This window comes from Phodopus roborovskii, unplaced genomic scaffold, assembly GCF_943737965.1.
Source record: "Phodopus roborovskii unplaced genomic scaffold, PHOROB, whole genome shotgun sequence".
In the NCBI taxonomy this organism is placed as follows: Eukaryota; Metazoa; Chordata; class Mammalia; order Rodentia; family Cricetidae; genus Phodopus; species Phodopus roborovskii.
The window spans coordinates 8,378,677-8,390,902 of NW_026126578.1; the positions used below are offsets into that span (position 1 = coordinate 8,378,677).

The following is a 12,226-nucleotide window of genomic DNA, read 5'->3' on the forward strand; positions in this document are numbered from 1 at the left end:
AGCCTTTCCCCCAACCTTTTTTTCTCTTATCCTAAAAATAAAATCTTAAAAAAAAAAAAAAAAGCTTTTTTCTTTCTTTCTCTTTTTTTTTTTTTTTTTTTTTTTTTTTTAAAGGAGAAGTGAACATCAGGGGCTGGAATGATCTATGCGGGGAGGGATCCTCAGACTGCAAATGACTCAAGCTGAGAGTGGCCGTGCTGAACTTGGTGACTGAGGTGTGGGCCCCACAGACTGGAGTCTCTCCCCTAGCACCCACTCACTGAGGAGGCCCTCATAACCCCAGCCTACCCCTAGATCTATGTGGCACAGCACACCACCATTCCTGGGACACCGTCATGCCCTGTGAAACCCTATTGTCCCCAGGGTGTGCGGAGGTTGCAGGATTTCATCCTGCCAACTGCTCAGGCCTCTTGGCCTCCATTCTGCCCACTGCCCGCATTTAAGGCCTACCACACAGTTTCTCTGCGGTTCTTCAAACACGCCCCACTGTCCTCTCCTACTGGTGCCCCACACCGAAGCAGCCAGTGTCTGCCCCTGGCATGGCTAGGCTAGCCCCACCTCCTTCCCCTCCAGGTAACCAGGCTGCAAGGTTTTAGTCAATCTTCTTGGTGAGACTCTGAAAAACTAAGTTCAGGGGTGAGAAGCTGACTCGGTTGGACAACTTGCTTTGTAAACATGAGGACCTGAGTTCAATCCCCAGAACCCGTGATTTAAGGGGAAAAAAAAAAAAAAAAAAAAAAAGGTTGGTGGCAAAGGCTTGCACTCCCAGAACTCAGTGGGAGTACATGCAGGTCCTTGCAGCTCACTGGCCAGCAAGCCTAGCCTACTCTCAGAAATCTGTGAGGACACATTTAAGGTTGTCCTCTGGCCTCCACATGTATGTGTGCAGGCATGTGCACACAACCACACACACACGCTTCTGTGTGACAATACTGTACTGGCCAACACTTCTGTTTATTCAGGTACATCGTATGTTTGATGGGTTCCTTTGGAGTACTCTTGGGTGGATGCTTACAAAGGAGGGGAAATTAATTTTGACTAAGGTGTAAGTGATTATATTCAGCTGCTTCCTTTCCAAGCAGAGTGATGGAAGGCAATGCAGCCATGGGGTGCTAGAGAAGCAAGGAAAAGAGCACAGAGAGGCAAAACCTGGCAGCTAGCTCCGTTTCCTGAAAGAGCCTCAGTTTGTCCCTCTCTGAAATGGGGAAGGTAATGGCCACTGATTGCAGCTCTTCCTGAAGAGTACACAGCCCCTCCCAATAGAGCTGGCTGCCTCCTGGGGCCAAGCTCAGTGCTGCCCACTCTCCATTAAAGGGCTGCCCTATTGATTTCACTCCCTCAGTAATTGCAGCTGAATACAGCTCTTCTCTCCCAGGAAGGCAGCTGCTGGGGGGCTTACTGTATGCCTGCCATATCCTGCCCACAGACTCCGCCAGACCTCAATACCACCGGAGTAGGCACTCAGCGGAGGATGAGCCATGACAACCATGGTCACCTTAAAGACAGCAGGTTCCACCCCAGGTGCCTACAGTGCAGCTGGCTCTGGCCTGGGGACACCTTCCTGCATGGAAGGCTCATAACTGCTCAGAGGTGTCACACAGCTGATTGTGGGGTGACAACAGCTACTGGGTTGCCCAGAACGCCCCATTCACCTCCACCTCCATGGCAACCAATGGGGAGGTTTTCTTCTTCCCTGATGTGCTGGGATGGAGCCTGTCAGATGGGGGGGGGGTGCTCCGTGATAGCCACACCCCATCCCATAAGAAGTTCCTGAGGGTGGTCCCATACAAATGGTGGTCCCTCTGACAAATGGACCAGGGTAGTGCCGGATGCCAGCAAAGGGGACTGAGGGAAGGACACCGGGGCTACCCCTTCCTGCCTTTGTAACTTTTCCTATTAAGTTGAAAAGTAGCTGGGCAATGGCAGCGCACACCTTTAATCCCAGCCCTTGGGAGGCAGAGGCAGCCTGATCTCTGAGTCTGAGGCCAGCCTGGTCTACAGAGTAAGTTCCAGGACAGCCATGACTATGACTATACAGAGAAATTACTGTTTCGAAAACCAAACACAGACATACAGGCGCATGTACACACACATACACACACACACACACACACACACACACACACACACACACACACACACACACGCAAAACTACAAAGTAGGTCACGACTCCTCTGCAGCTCAGTACCCTCCAGTGCATCCCTACTGCAATCAGAATAAACATAAGCCTTCAAAGGCTTTTAAAAGTGGCCTGACCTGTGGCTGGTTCGAGATCCCTGTCCCGGCCAACTCCTCCTTCAGCTCTCCACCTAAGAGATGGAACCACACCTCCTGGACTCTCAAGCCTTGACCTCCACCACACCAGAAGGACAAGGAAGGGATCCAGGCTGGTTGGGGCAGGGTTCTCCTGGGGACCCAAAAACAAGGGCGACCACAGCAGGAAGGAGCTTCCTACAGAGCCCAGCCTGTTGGGACCCTCTGCTCTTGGCCTTCCTATTTGTCTCAGGAATAAAAGGAACATTCTGGAGCTTGCACAGAAATAGCTTCACCTCTAAGAAATCCAGCCCTAAGCCTCTAACTCCCAACTTCAGCACACGCTACCCTTTGGAACACGGGTGTCCAAAGAGGCAATGCCTCACTTGAGGGCAAACTGTGGCACAAGAAGATTCCTGAAGCCTACCACTGTACCAGCTCTGGCTGGGGGAGGGGATGACAGCCTCAGCTCTAGAAGGTTCTCTCAGAGGAAACTGCCTCTTCTGAGAAAGTCCACACACCTCCCAGGGCCACCGATATACTTCCAGGAGCTGCTAGGGATGCCCAGCACGGAGACGGGCAAGAGATTTGAGACACAGCCCAGCCATTTGCTGGCTTTGACAATAACAGCACCTGCCACACAGGACTGTCGGAGGCACCTGGAAGCCTGAGCACCACAGGCAGCTTTGGGGACATTGGCAGTCAGGATGCCCAAGGATGGGTAAGTCCTGCCAGGTGACCTCTGGGCACCTGTAGCAGTCAGGTGTCTACACTGGTTGGGTTAGCATCCTCCACAGTCCCTGATCTGCTGCTGCCTGGAACCTGAGGGACTGACTCAGATGGTGGCTGTTTGGCTAGCTGGCCAGACACCCAGCATCCCCTTCTCCAGACTGTTTCTCATTCCCTGGCCTGGCCCTGTCCCCAGCAGCCCCACTACTTGTCCTCAAGGAACAATGTGGTGTGGGCTAAGCAGCACTGTCTCTCCCTGGCCGAGGCCCTGCCCCCTCCAGGAGCTCGGCAGGCAGGCCTCCTCTTCTGCTTCCTCACCACAGGGGACCAGTTGTGTCTACAGGGCTGGTCACTGCTGGTCCCTGTTGGGCTGGGGACCAGATGGAGACTCACACCTCCTGTGCCACAGTCTCACTCCTCTCTGGCCTCCCATAGTTCCCTGCGTGTGGGGGGGGCACTCCTAGACTCAGGCAGGTCAGCTGGTCTTGCAGTCTGTGGCTCCTAATGGCTACCACTATCATAGCTACTGGGAGCTAGGAAGTCCTTGGGTGCTAGCTGGAGAAACTGAGGCCCACTGCATGACTACGTAGCGGGCAAACAGAGGCTGAGATGGCCCATTCAGGCAGTTGGCCAGCGTTGGGCTGGGCTCCAACCCCAGGCCTCCACTCAAAGCTACTGAGTGCTGCAGCTCCGTTATTTACTGATTGGTCCTGAAGTGCTGCGCCGATCGGCCCTCTGGGGCTGTGCAGGCCTTGGACCAGAGCCGCAGGCTTCCTTCCGCCATAGTATGTGATTTATGGTGTTTGGGGCTGAAGACAGTGTATCGGGAGGGCAAGGGCCTGGCTGCCTAGGAGCCTGGTGGCATCATGTGTCAGCACCAGAGGAAGCCACTTCAGCTGGACCACTGGATGCCCACCTGGGTGGCCCAACATGGGTTTGACAAGAGGAAGCTGTGATAAGGGGTAGCCAGGATCCTGTTCTGGTGCTCACAGATGCTCCTGGGGATGTCCCCACTCAGGGACAGCTGGTTTCCATGGCAATGCTCACACCATTGTCAGAACTGGAAAGGCCTTTGGGAATCACCTGGTGCAGTCATCACAGGGGAATTTGGCCAGCACCTGGTGGCAGCCAGAACTTTTCCAGAGCCAAATGGGCATGTGTCCTCATCCTCTAAAACCACACAGGCTACCCAGAGTCAGCAGGATGGTGTCTGAGACCTGGTCCACAGACAAGACCCTGTGTTCTCAGTCTCAGCTGAGAACCATTGTCTAAGTTGGCCTCCACACACATCTTGCTTCTGCCATGATTCCTTCCTACCCTGCCCAGCCATCCTCCAAGTGCTGTCCAGAGCCACCACCTCCAGGAAGCCCTCCTATTCTCTGATGAGGCTCAGAACAGAGAACTCTGGGATATGGAGGCAGCATCTACCTTCTCTCTTTGGACCATGCAACAAGCCTAGTCCCCTCTCTAAGGGATGCCCCTGGGGATTAGACACAGGACATGACAAGCTATCAAAGATGGCAGGCCAATAGAGGGACAGAAGCCCCACATGTGGGGATGGCTGAAGGGTTCTGACTCTCGGCTAGGGCAATTCTGCAGGCCTCCAGGGAGCATTCACCACCACCTCAGGCCATTCTTAGGCTCCATTTTCCCAGCTTTAAAATGGGCTCATTTTTTGAAGTGCTTGATACAGAAGCACAACCCCAGCACCCACATGAAAAGCCAGATATGGCTGCATTTGCCAAGGGGACCCTTGGAAGTTCATAGCCGGCCAGACTAGGAAATGAGCTCTGGGTTCAATGAGAAACTCTGTCTTAAAAATAAGGTGCAGAGGGACACAGGATGTTGACCTGTAGCTTCTACAAGCCCATGTATCAATGCAGATAAAGATAAAGCCATTTCATTGGATCGGGGATGGGGGTTGCAAAGCAAGGTGCTTTGCAAATGCATGCCCCAAAACAAACTCTCAAGAATCTTCACGAATTACAAAGGGACATTTGCATTTTTGGTGGCTGAATGAGGGACTCTGTCAATCTGTGGTCCAGCTCAGACCCCACAGCAGCTACCATAGAACTTGAGCTACACACTCGCTCCCTAAACTTCATGAACAAGGCTCCCCAGCCCGCTAAGTAGAGAAGGCCTCTGCTGTGTCCTGGGCCATGGTGTGCATCCACACCTACCTGGGTATCTCTCCAGTCTGTTACCAACATAAATGACTGAGGACCCCACTGTCAAGAATAAAATAATCTATGGTCTGCATTCCTATTGTCCAGATAAACACATTTACACACTCCCAAGGGCTGGGGCCCCCACCCCTTCCAGGGATAAGACATTCCTTTATTTTTTTTTTTGTTGTGGTTTTGTTTTAGGTCTCACTTTGCAGTTCAGGCTGGCCTTGAACTCACAGTCCTCCAGTTTCAACCTCCCAAGTGCTGGGATGCAGTTATGCAACTCCGGACTTGGCCATGTTTGTGTTTTCAGAGTGTGGCCTCTGTGCTCAGGAGGCTTCAGTACCCAGCCCTTCTGCACATGCTCACCTATCTATCTACCAGGAGCTATGCCACCCAGCCTCCCCCCCCCCCAGGGAATTGCCCAAATGACCTCATTCCAACCATAGGGGAACCCAGGCGCTGGGAGCTCAGAGCTCTCAGCTGACCAGCCACCCCTTAGTAAAGACTGGTCCCAAGGAGTCCAAAGCCAGCCAATAGTCTGGTGATCCAGAACTGCAGAGTAGTATGACCCTGGGCAAGTCCCTTGCCCCCTCTGGGTCCCAGTTTCCCCTCTGTAATACTCACTGTCTGAGGGCTGTTGCAGTGATAAGCACTTCCCAGTCTTTGTTCTGCCCAACCTCCCGCCCAAAATAAACCAACAAACAAACAAACAAAGAGGCCCTCAGCTTCCTCAGTTGTCCCAACCTCCTGAGTTGATGCACAGCAGGCATCGGTCTGGCTCCTGGCTTGCTTTAATCTGCCAGGTCCACTGGGGACAGAGCCTGCTTACCCTCTCACCAGACTTCTCTGCCTCATCCTGGCTCCCTCAGAGCCTGGTGTGAGCTCATCAGCTGCAAGGGCCCACCCTCCTCTGAGCACCTGCTCTCTGCTCCACACACCAGCATGCTGTGCTCAGATGCACACACACACACACACACACACACACACACACACACAGTACCTGTACCTGCCATTTCCACATGAGTTTTTGACTCACATCTTTGAAAGAGACTTTCCTTTAGAACAAGAAAGCATGGAGCACAGAGAGGGTGATGGACTGGCCCTGGGTGGCAGACAGAAACCATCAGCATTGTCCCAGGCTAGAGTACCTGCAGTCCAAGCCCACCTGTCTTTCCAGGGGAAGTCTCCCTAGCCAGGCCCTCCCCTAAATCCCACAGGGGTCTCTGCTTGCCTCCTTGACACAGGGTATTGACTTCAAACCCCCTCCCAAACCTAAAGACTGTCTTGGAAGCTCTCTCCTCTCCCTCCGCCACCACCTGCCATCTCAGCCCTGAAACTGGTATAGCGAATACCTTCCTGAGCAGTGTGCCACCCACCACACGCCTGCTTTAAAAACGCCTGGGGATTTTTTTTTTTCTGCCATTACTATAAAAAGACCTGAAAAAGCAGACCTGGCATTTGCTGTGCTGTCCTGCAGCTCAAGTACACACACGTCATAGTCATTTAGAGGAGAAATATTCAGAGAAAGGAGTCGCAGCCCACCTTGCCACTCCCTGACTCAGTTTCACCACCAATAGCATACAACTGCCCAACATGCTTTCCCTTCAAACACACTGTGGTGTGAGGAAGGGAATCCTACCTAACTGCCTTCTTCCCTTCCACCTGGTGCTGGACAGGACAGGCTTTGAGGGTCCCAGCTGGCCACACCCAAGGCATAGACCTACCCAGTGGCTTCAGCACAGAGTACAGGCCCAGCACAGGGCAGGTGTTCAGAGAGTGTCTCACCCACAGCATCTTGACTGCTGTTCCTTCTGGGTCCCTCCTTGCTGGCCATCGTGGGCTTGCTAACTCCTGTTCCTGGCGATGGGCAAGCAGTGTGTGTATATCTCCTCAGGTCCCCAGAGCTATCCTGGGTGCGCTTAAGATGACCCCATTTGGGCCTGGGATGTAGTTCAGTAGGTACAATACTTGCCCAGCATGCACCTAGATCCTAGGTTTAAGACTCAAGGGCACATAAATGGAGTGGTGACACATGCCTCTAATCCTATCATTCAGTGAGCCTAAAACTGAGCTACATGAGACCCAGGCCATCCTTAGATCCCTGTATTGTCCAGGATGCCAGAAACCCGGAAAGTAACATGGGAGTTCCCAGAAAGCAGTGGCCTTGTAACATTGGGGGTTTAGTAAATGTTCAGGGGACCCACCTGGGGCTCAGGTGCAGATGGTGGGGGTCTTACAGCTCCAGAGCAGGCCTGATGAGGACACTGTTTTCCAGGACATTCCCCAGGGATGAGAACAGCAAAACCCACCAATGGCGGCTGTGCACTAGGCACCAAGCACTTGACTTTGTGGTTAACTTGCTCATTTGGTCCTAATGCTTCTGTGCATGGCCCTAATGGTCTCTCTATAGGAAGACTGTGAGCATTACCTTCTCAACTTAGGAAAGAAGGAAACTGAGGCTTAGAAAGACTCTGTTGCCAGATCAAGGTCACACAGCCATCTAGGCAATGACAGACAGGGGAGCTGGCAATGGCTTGGCAAGGATAATGAGCACTGTGTCCTGCTGCAGGTCCAGACCCAGAGTGTGGGGAAGGGACTATCTGGGGGCCCTGCCAGGGGCCCTAACCTGTGTCCACAGCTCGGCATTGGGTAGGGAGAAAGCAACAGACTAATCTGAAAGGGCCCCAGCAGGGACACTATGTGGCCATGAGGTGAGAGTCTCACTGTATTGCCCTGGGGCTACTTTCCCTGCAAAGGCCCTGCCCCCACAGGGAGGAGGACAATCCAGCTGCCTTCAGCCTGGTGAGTCACTGTGCCGGCCCAGGGGGCACCAGGGACCGTGGGAATCAGGGCAGATCTTACTGGAGGGGGAGGGGAGGGGCAGCCTGAGGAATCCCACAGAACCCTTCATCAGCTAGGGGCCCACAGAGGGCTCCCTTCCCTGCCCACAGAGCTTCCCCCTTCCTTCTCTCCCAGCCTCCAGATCCAGCCAGGCAGTCAGGCAAAGCTGTGGCTGCCCTCACTCCAGCACTGTACCGGGGGCCTGACACTGCCGGGTGGCAGGGCTGTAAGCTTCAGACAGTCCATTTGCCTCTCGCCCTCTATGACCTTTCTTGTGAAGGGTGGACTGGCAGGGTGGTAGGCGGCTGTGGGAATCTTGGCCAGGAGAAGGAAGGGTTCTAGGCTTGCTCAAAGCCCCAGTGCTGGGCACGCCCATGACAGCCTTGGGACTACAGGGCACCACAGAGAAAGGGACAAGACAGGGGGCCTCAGTGAGTACAGAAGGCCCTGCTTAGCCCTTTGCAAAGTCAGTGTCATTTGTGAGTGGAAAATGAGGACCCACATGCCTAACTTCTAAAGCCAATAAAAAGAGTTCCGCAGTGAAATCCAACCCACATGGTGACTGACCCCTGACCTGGCCCTCTTGCCACTGCCTGCCCGCAGGCCTCACCTCATCCTTAGCCCCATACTTCTCTGTTCCAACCGAGACCCCCCTGCCAAAGACTCCTCTCCATCTTTGGTGGCCCCATCTGTCCGGCTGGGCTGTCTGTTAGGCAGCAAAGCCCCAGCACCATGAACACAGGCAGGGGGCGGGAGGGGGACAGACAGCTTGAGTTCAAGCCCCACCTCTGCTACTTCTCAGCTGTGTGACTCTGAGTGTCCCTTCAAACTTTTATACCTGCTTCTTGTCTGTATGCGCAATGGAATTAAGAGCAGACATTTGCTGAAGACAGCACTGGTCACTCCAGGTCTGCCATGCCACCTAATAGGTGCTCAGCTGCTCTCTGGAGTGAAAGCTGGCCTTGAGCGCACACCTGTTTGCCACCCAGGTGACCTCTCTGGGGAAGCAATCACTTCCCAAATTTCAGTGTCTCCTGACACAGTTTCCTATCAGTAATCTATATCCCTGTTTGTCGATGTTCTTGGAGCCTCTGTTACATACTTAGCCCTTCTATTCCACCCTCCCCTATCTTCAGGTCTCTGCTGCCACACCCATTCACACATCTGCCAGGGTACCGCGGTATGTCCTAAGGGCACCCACAGTCTCCCTAAGCACACTCCTGGTGACACTCCCTCTCTCGGCTCAGCATGCACCTGTGGCCCCCACCTGCAGATCTCAGCTATAGGTGGGAACACCTGGGTACCTTGACGACGCAGAACTCCCCCTCCCCGCCCCCACGTAAGTGTGCACACCTGTGACCTAGCACACACTCCAGCGCCAGCACCTCTGCCAGCAAGCAACCCCCCCCCGGGACGTCTACATCCCTGCATAGACAACAGATCCCCACACAGGCTGCCCAGACCTAGGCATACCTGTATGTTACGTTTGTTCTCGCAGGCCGGCCCGGTGCCCTGCACAATGCTATCCAGAACAGCCACCACGTCGGGCGCGGGCTCCACGAAGCAGGCAGTGCGCGCCGCGCGGATGGCAGCCTCCACGTCGGCGAAGTGGAAGACGCAGAGCGCTGCCGGGGCGTTGCGGGCACCTGGGGCGCCTTGGGGCCGCTCGAAGACGGCAAAGAGCAGGTCGCGCGCGGAGAAGACAGAAACGAGGCGGCTGTAGAGGTCGCCGCGGCCCGCGCCGCCCGCACACTGCAAGCCCAGCTGGATGTAGGACTCGGTAAGCTTCTTGGCGTCTCCGCCCGCGCCGCGGGGCAGGCAGATGCGCGCCAGCAGGCTGCGCGCCTGACTGTCCTTGTCGCCCGCACGCGCCTCGCTGTTGAGCGCCAGGTACGCATAGGGCTGCGCGCCCGGCGGAGGTGCAGCCGGGTGCAAAAAGGCGCTCACGAAGCCCAGCTTGTACTGCTCCTTGGCGCCCTGCTTGATCTTCAGGATGTTGTCGTCGGACGGGTTGAGGTCGAAGGTGAAGAGCTTGGCCAAGTTTCCACGAGCGTCCAGGGAGCGGATGGCGATCTCGGGCGTGTTCTCGAAGCGGTGATCTTCCAGGCTACGGTTGCGCGGGAAGAAGGCGCTGCCGTAGCCCGTGTACGTGGCGCCTACGAGCAGACGGCTGCCCCCCGTGCCCGTGGCCGGCGGCAGCACCAGCCCCACGGTGGATGCATTGGGGTGGTTGGCGGCCACGTTGAGCATACTGGGGAACACGGCGACCGGTTCGGCCGGCGGCGCGGTAGGCGGGAAGCGCACAGCCAGGGCGGAGATGTTGCCCCGGCGCCGCAGCTGGCACAAACCCTGGTAGATGGAGCCGCACGCGACCACCAGACCCTGGCCCGGATCCAGCTGCAGGATTTTGTTGTAGTTGTCGGTGAGACGCCGCGGGTGCTCGCACGAGGCCTGCGGGAGCTGCGGGGCGTGACACAGCGGGCTGTCCGGCACCGGCCCCACGGTCGCCTCTGCTTCCAAGCTCAGGTTGGAGCTCGACAGCTGGTACAGGCGGTTCACAGCCGCCAGGTACACCGTGCCCGCCGCGCCGTCCAGGGCGAAGTTGTTGGTGGGCGTGGGCGAAGGGAAGCGGCGCTGGATCTCCAAGGCGCCGGCCCGCGCCGCTCCGAGCAGCAGCAGCAGAGACAGCGGCGGCAGACCCGGGCCCCGCGAGTGCGGGCGCGGAGGCAAGGGGTCGGCCGCAGCGGCCCGGGCGCTAGGGGGTGCGCCGCCCGCGGCGCGACGAGCCATCCAGGCGAGCGCGGACTGCGCGGAGCGGCGAGTGCATGGGGCGCGGCGCAGCCGGGAGCCGGGAGCTCGGAGGCGGCGAGAGGCGGGGGGCGGGCCCGGACCGCGAGGCGCTTCCTGCCCGCGCCTGCCGCCCCCGGCCCCGGCGCCCCGGCCCGACTCTGGCGCGCCGCACAACCCGGGGGCGGCTCCGCGGAGACCACGCCCCCAGCCCAGTTCCCCGCCCCAGTCCCCAGGCCCACACCCTTTCGCCCCGGGCCACGCCCCTGAGCCCCGCCCCATCCGCGGCTGGCGGTCTAGGGTCGCCGCCGGCCGATGCTCCCTCCCAGCGGTCCAGCGGTCGCAAGTTCCCTGCCTTTTTCCTGGTTCCTGGCCACCTGGAAGGTCTTGCTCACATTTGTTTGTTATCTTTCCTCTTTCTCCTCTTCCTGGTCCTTTACCCTTCTGTTTCTGATCGCTGGTTTGTCTTCCACCGCCGCGCAGAGTTTCTCTCTTTCAGTCTTCCCGACTCCCCTACTTCGCTCCTGTCAACTCCGCCCCGTGCCTCTCCCGCGTCATTCCCTCTCCCTCATCTGCGTTTTTCTGTCCCCGCAGCTCTCCCTCCCCACTCTCTTCTTTTCCTTGTCCCCTAAAGCCCTCCATTTCTCCTCCACCGCCTGCTGCTTCTGGTTACAGCCCCTCCTCACATGTTCCCCAAGTCTCACTCTAAAGGCCAGCCAGACTAAGGGACATCAAATCCCTGAGACCCCATGATCTGTCCCCCAAAACTGTCCTGTAAAGGGAGTTTGCAAGCTGCAGGCACCGCGGCACGAGCTTGGCAGCAATCAATCCCACAGCAAAAGTAGAAAACTGTATCAGGAGAAAGTATGTCCCTCTCGCTATACCATGGGGCAGGCTGGGCTGAGCAGGAGGACATCTCTGTATGCAGCCAGACTCCGTGGACCCCCAGGCCCCTGCCCTCAGTCCAGGGTTCTGAGAAGACCTTACATCGTCCCACATATGAACTGGCACGGGTCTCCTTTGACCCACAAAGGAATAGGTAGTCCCTGGGATAGATGCAGGTCACAGCCCCATGTGATGCCTTCCACAGCATGGTGGTGCCCACGTAGGACAATGCCAAGGGTGAACCCCCTCAGAAATAACTCAACCCATTTTACATACATGGAAACTGAGGCCCCAGAAGTGAAACCCAAGATCCATAACTAAGGGGGGAGGTGGGGCACAGTTCCATTGTTGGAAGGCACAGTCCCTCAGCTACAGGTTCTCAATCAGGATCTCCTATCAGCTTACAGCTAGCTGTCACTTAAGGCCTGGTGGCCCTTGACACAGAGGGTGACCTCTCCTGCCTTGCTCCCACTTGATAGGAAGGAAGGGTAGGGAGGGGGTTTCCCCTGTGCCTGAGGGGTCAGCAGAAAGGGCCCAGCTACAGCTACCCCCATTTCCC

The 12,226-nt window shown here is 56.4% G+C and overlaps 1 protein-coding gene across 1 annotated transcript in view; it reads right to left on the reverse strand.

Annotated features, from left to right (window-relative positions):
• The window catches only part of Plxnd1 (plexin D1), a 39,683-nt gene extending 28,747 nt beyond the window's left edge, over window positions 1-10,936 (reverse strand). Inside the window, exon 1 of the mRNA XM_051203787.1 lies at window positions 9,469-10,936. Within this exon, the coding sequence (XP_051059744.1) occupies window positions 9,469-10,785 (1,317 nt within the window). The 5' untranslated portion in view covers window positions 10,786-10,936. The remainder of the gene's footprint in view (window positions 1-9,468) is intronic.
• Between the last annotated feature and the right edge of the window lie 1,290 nt (window positions 10,937-12,226).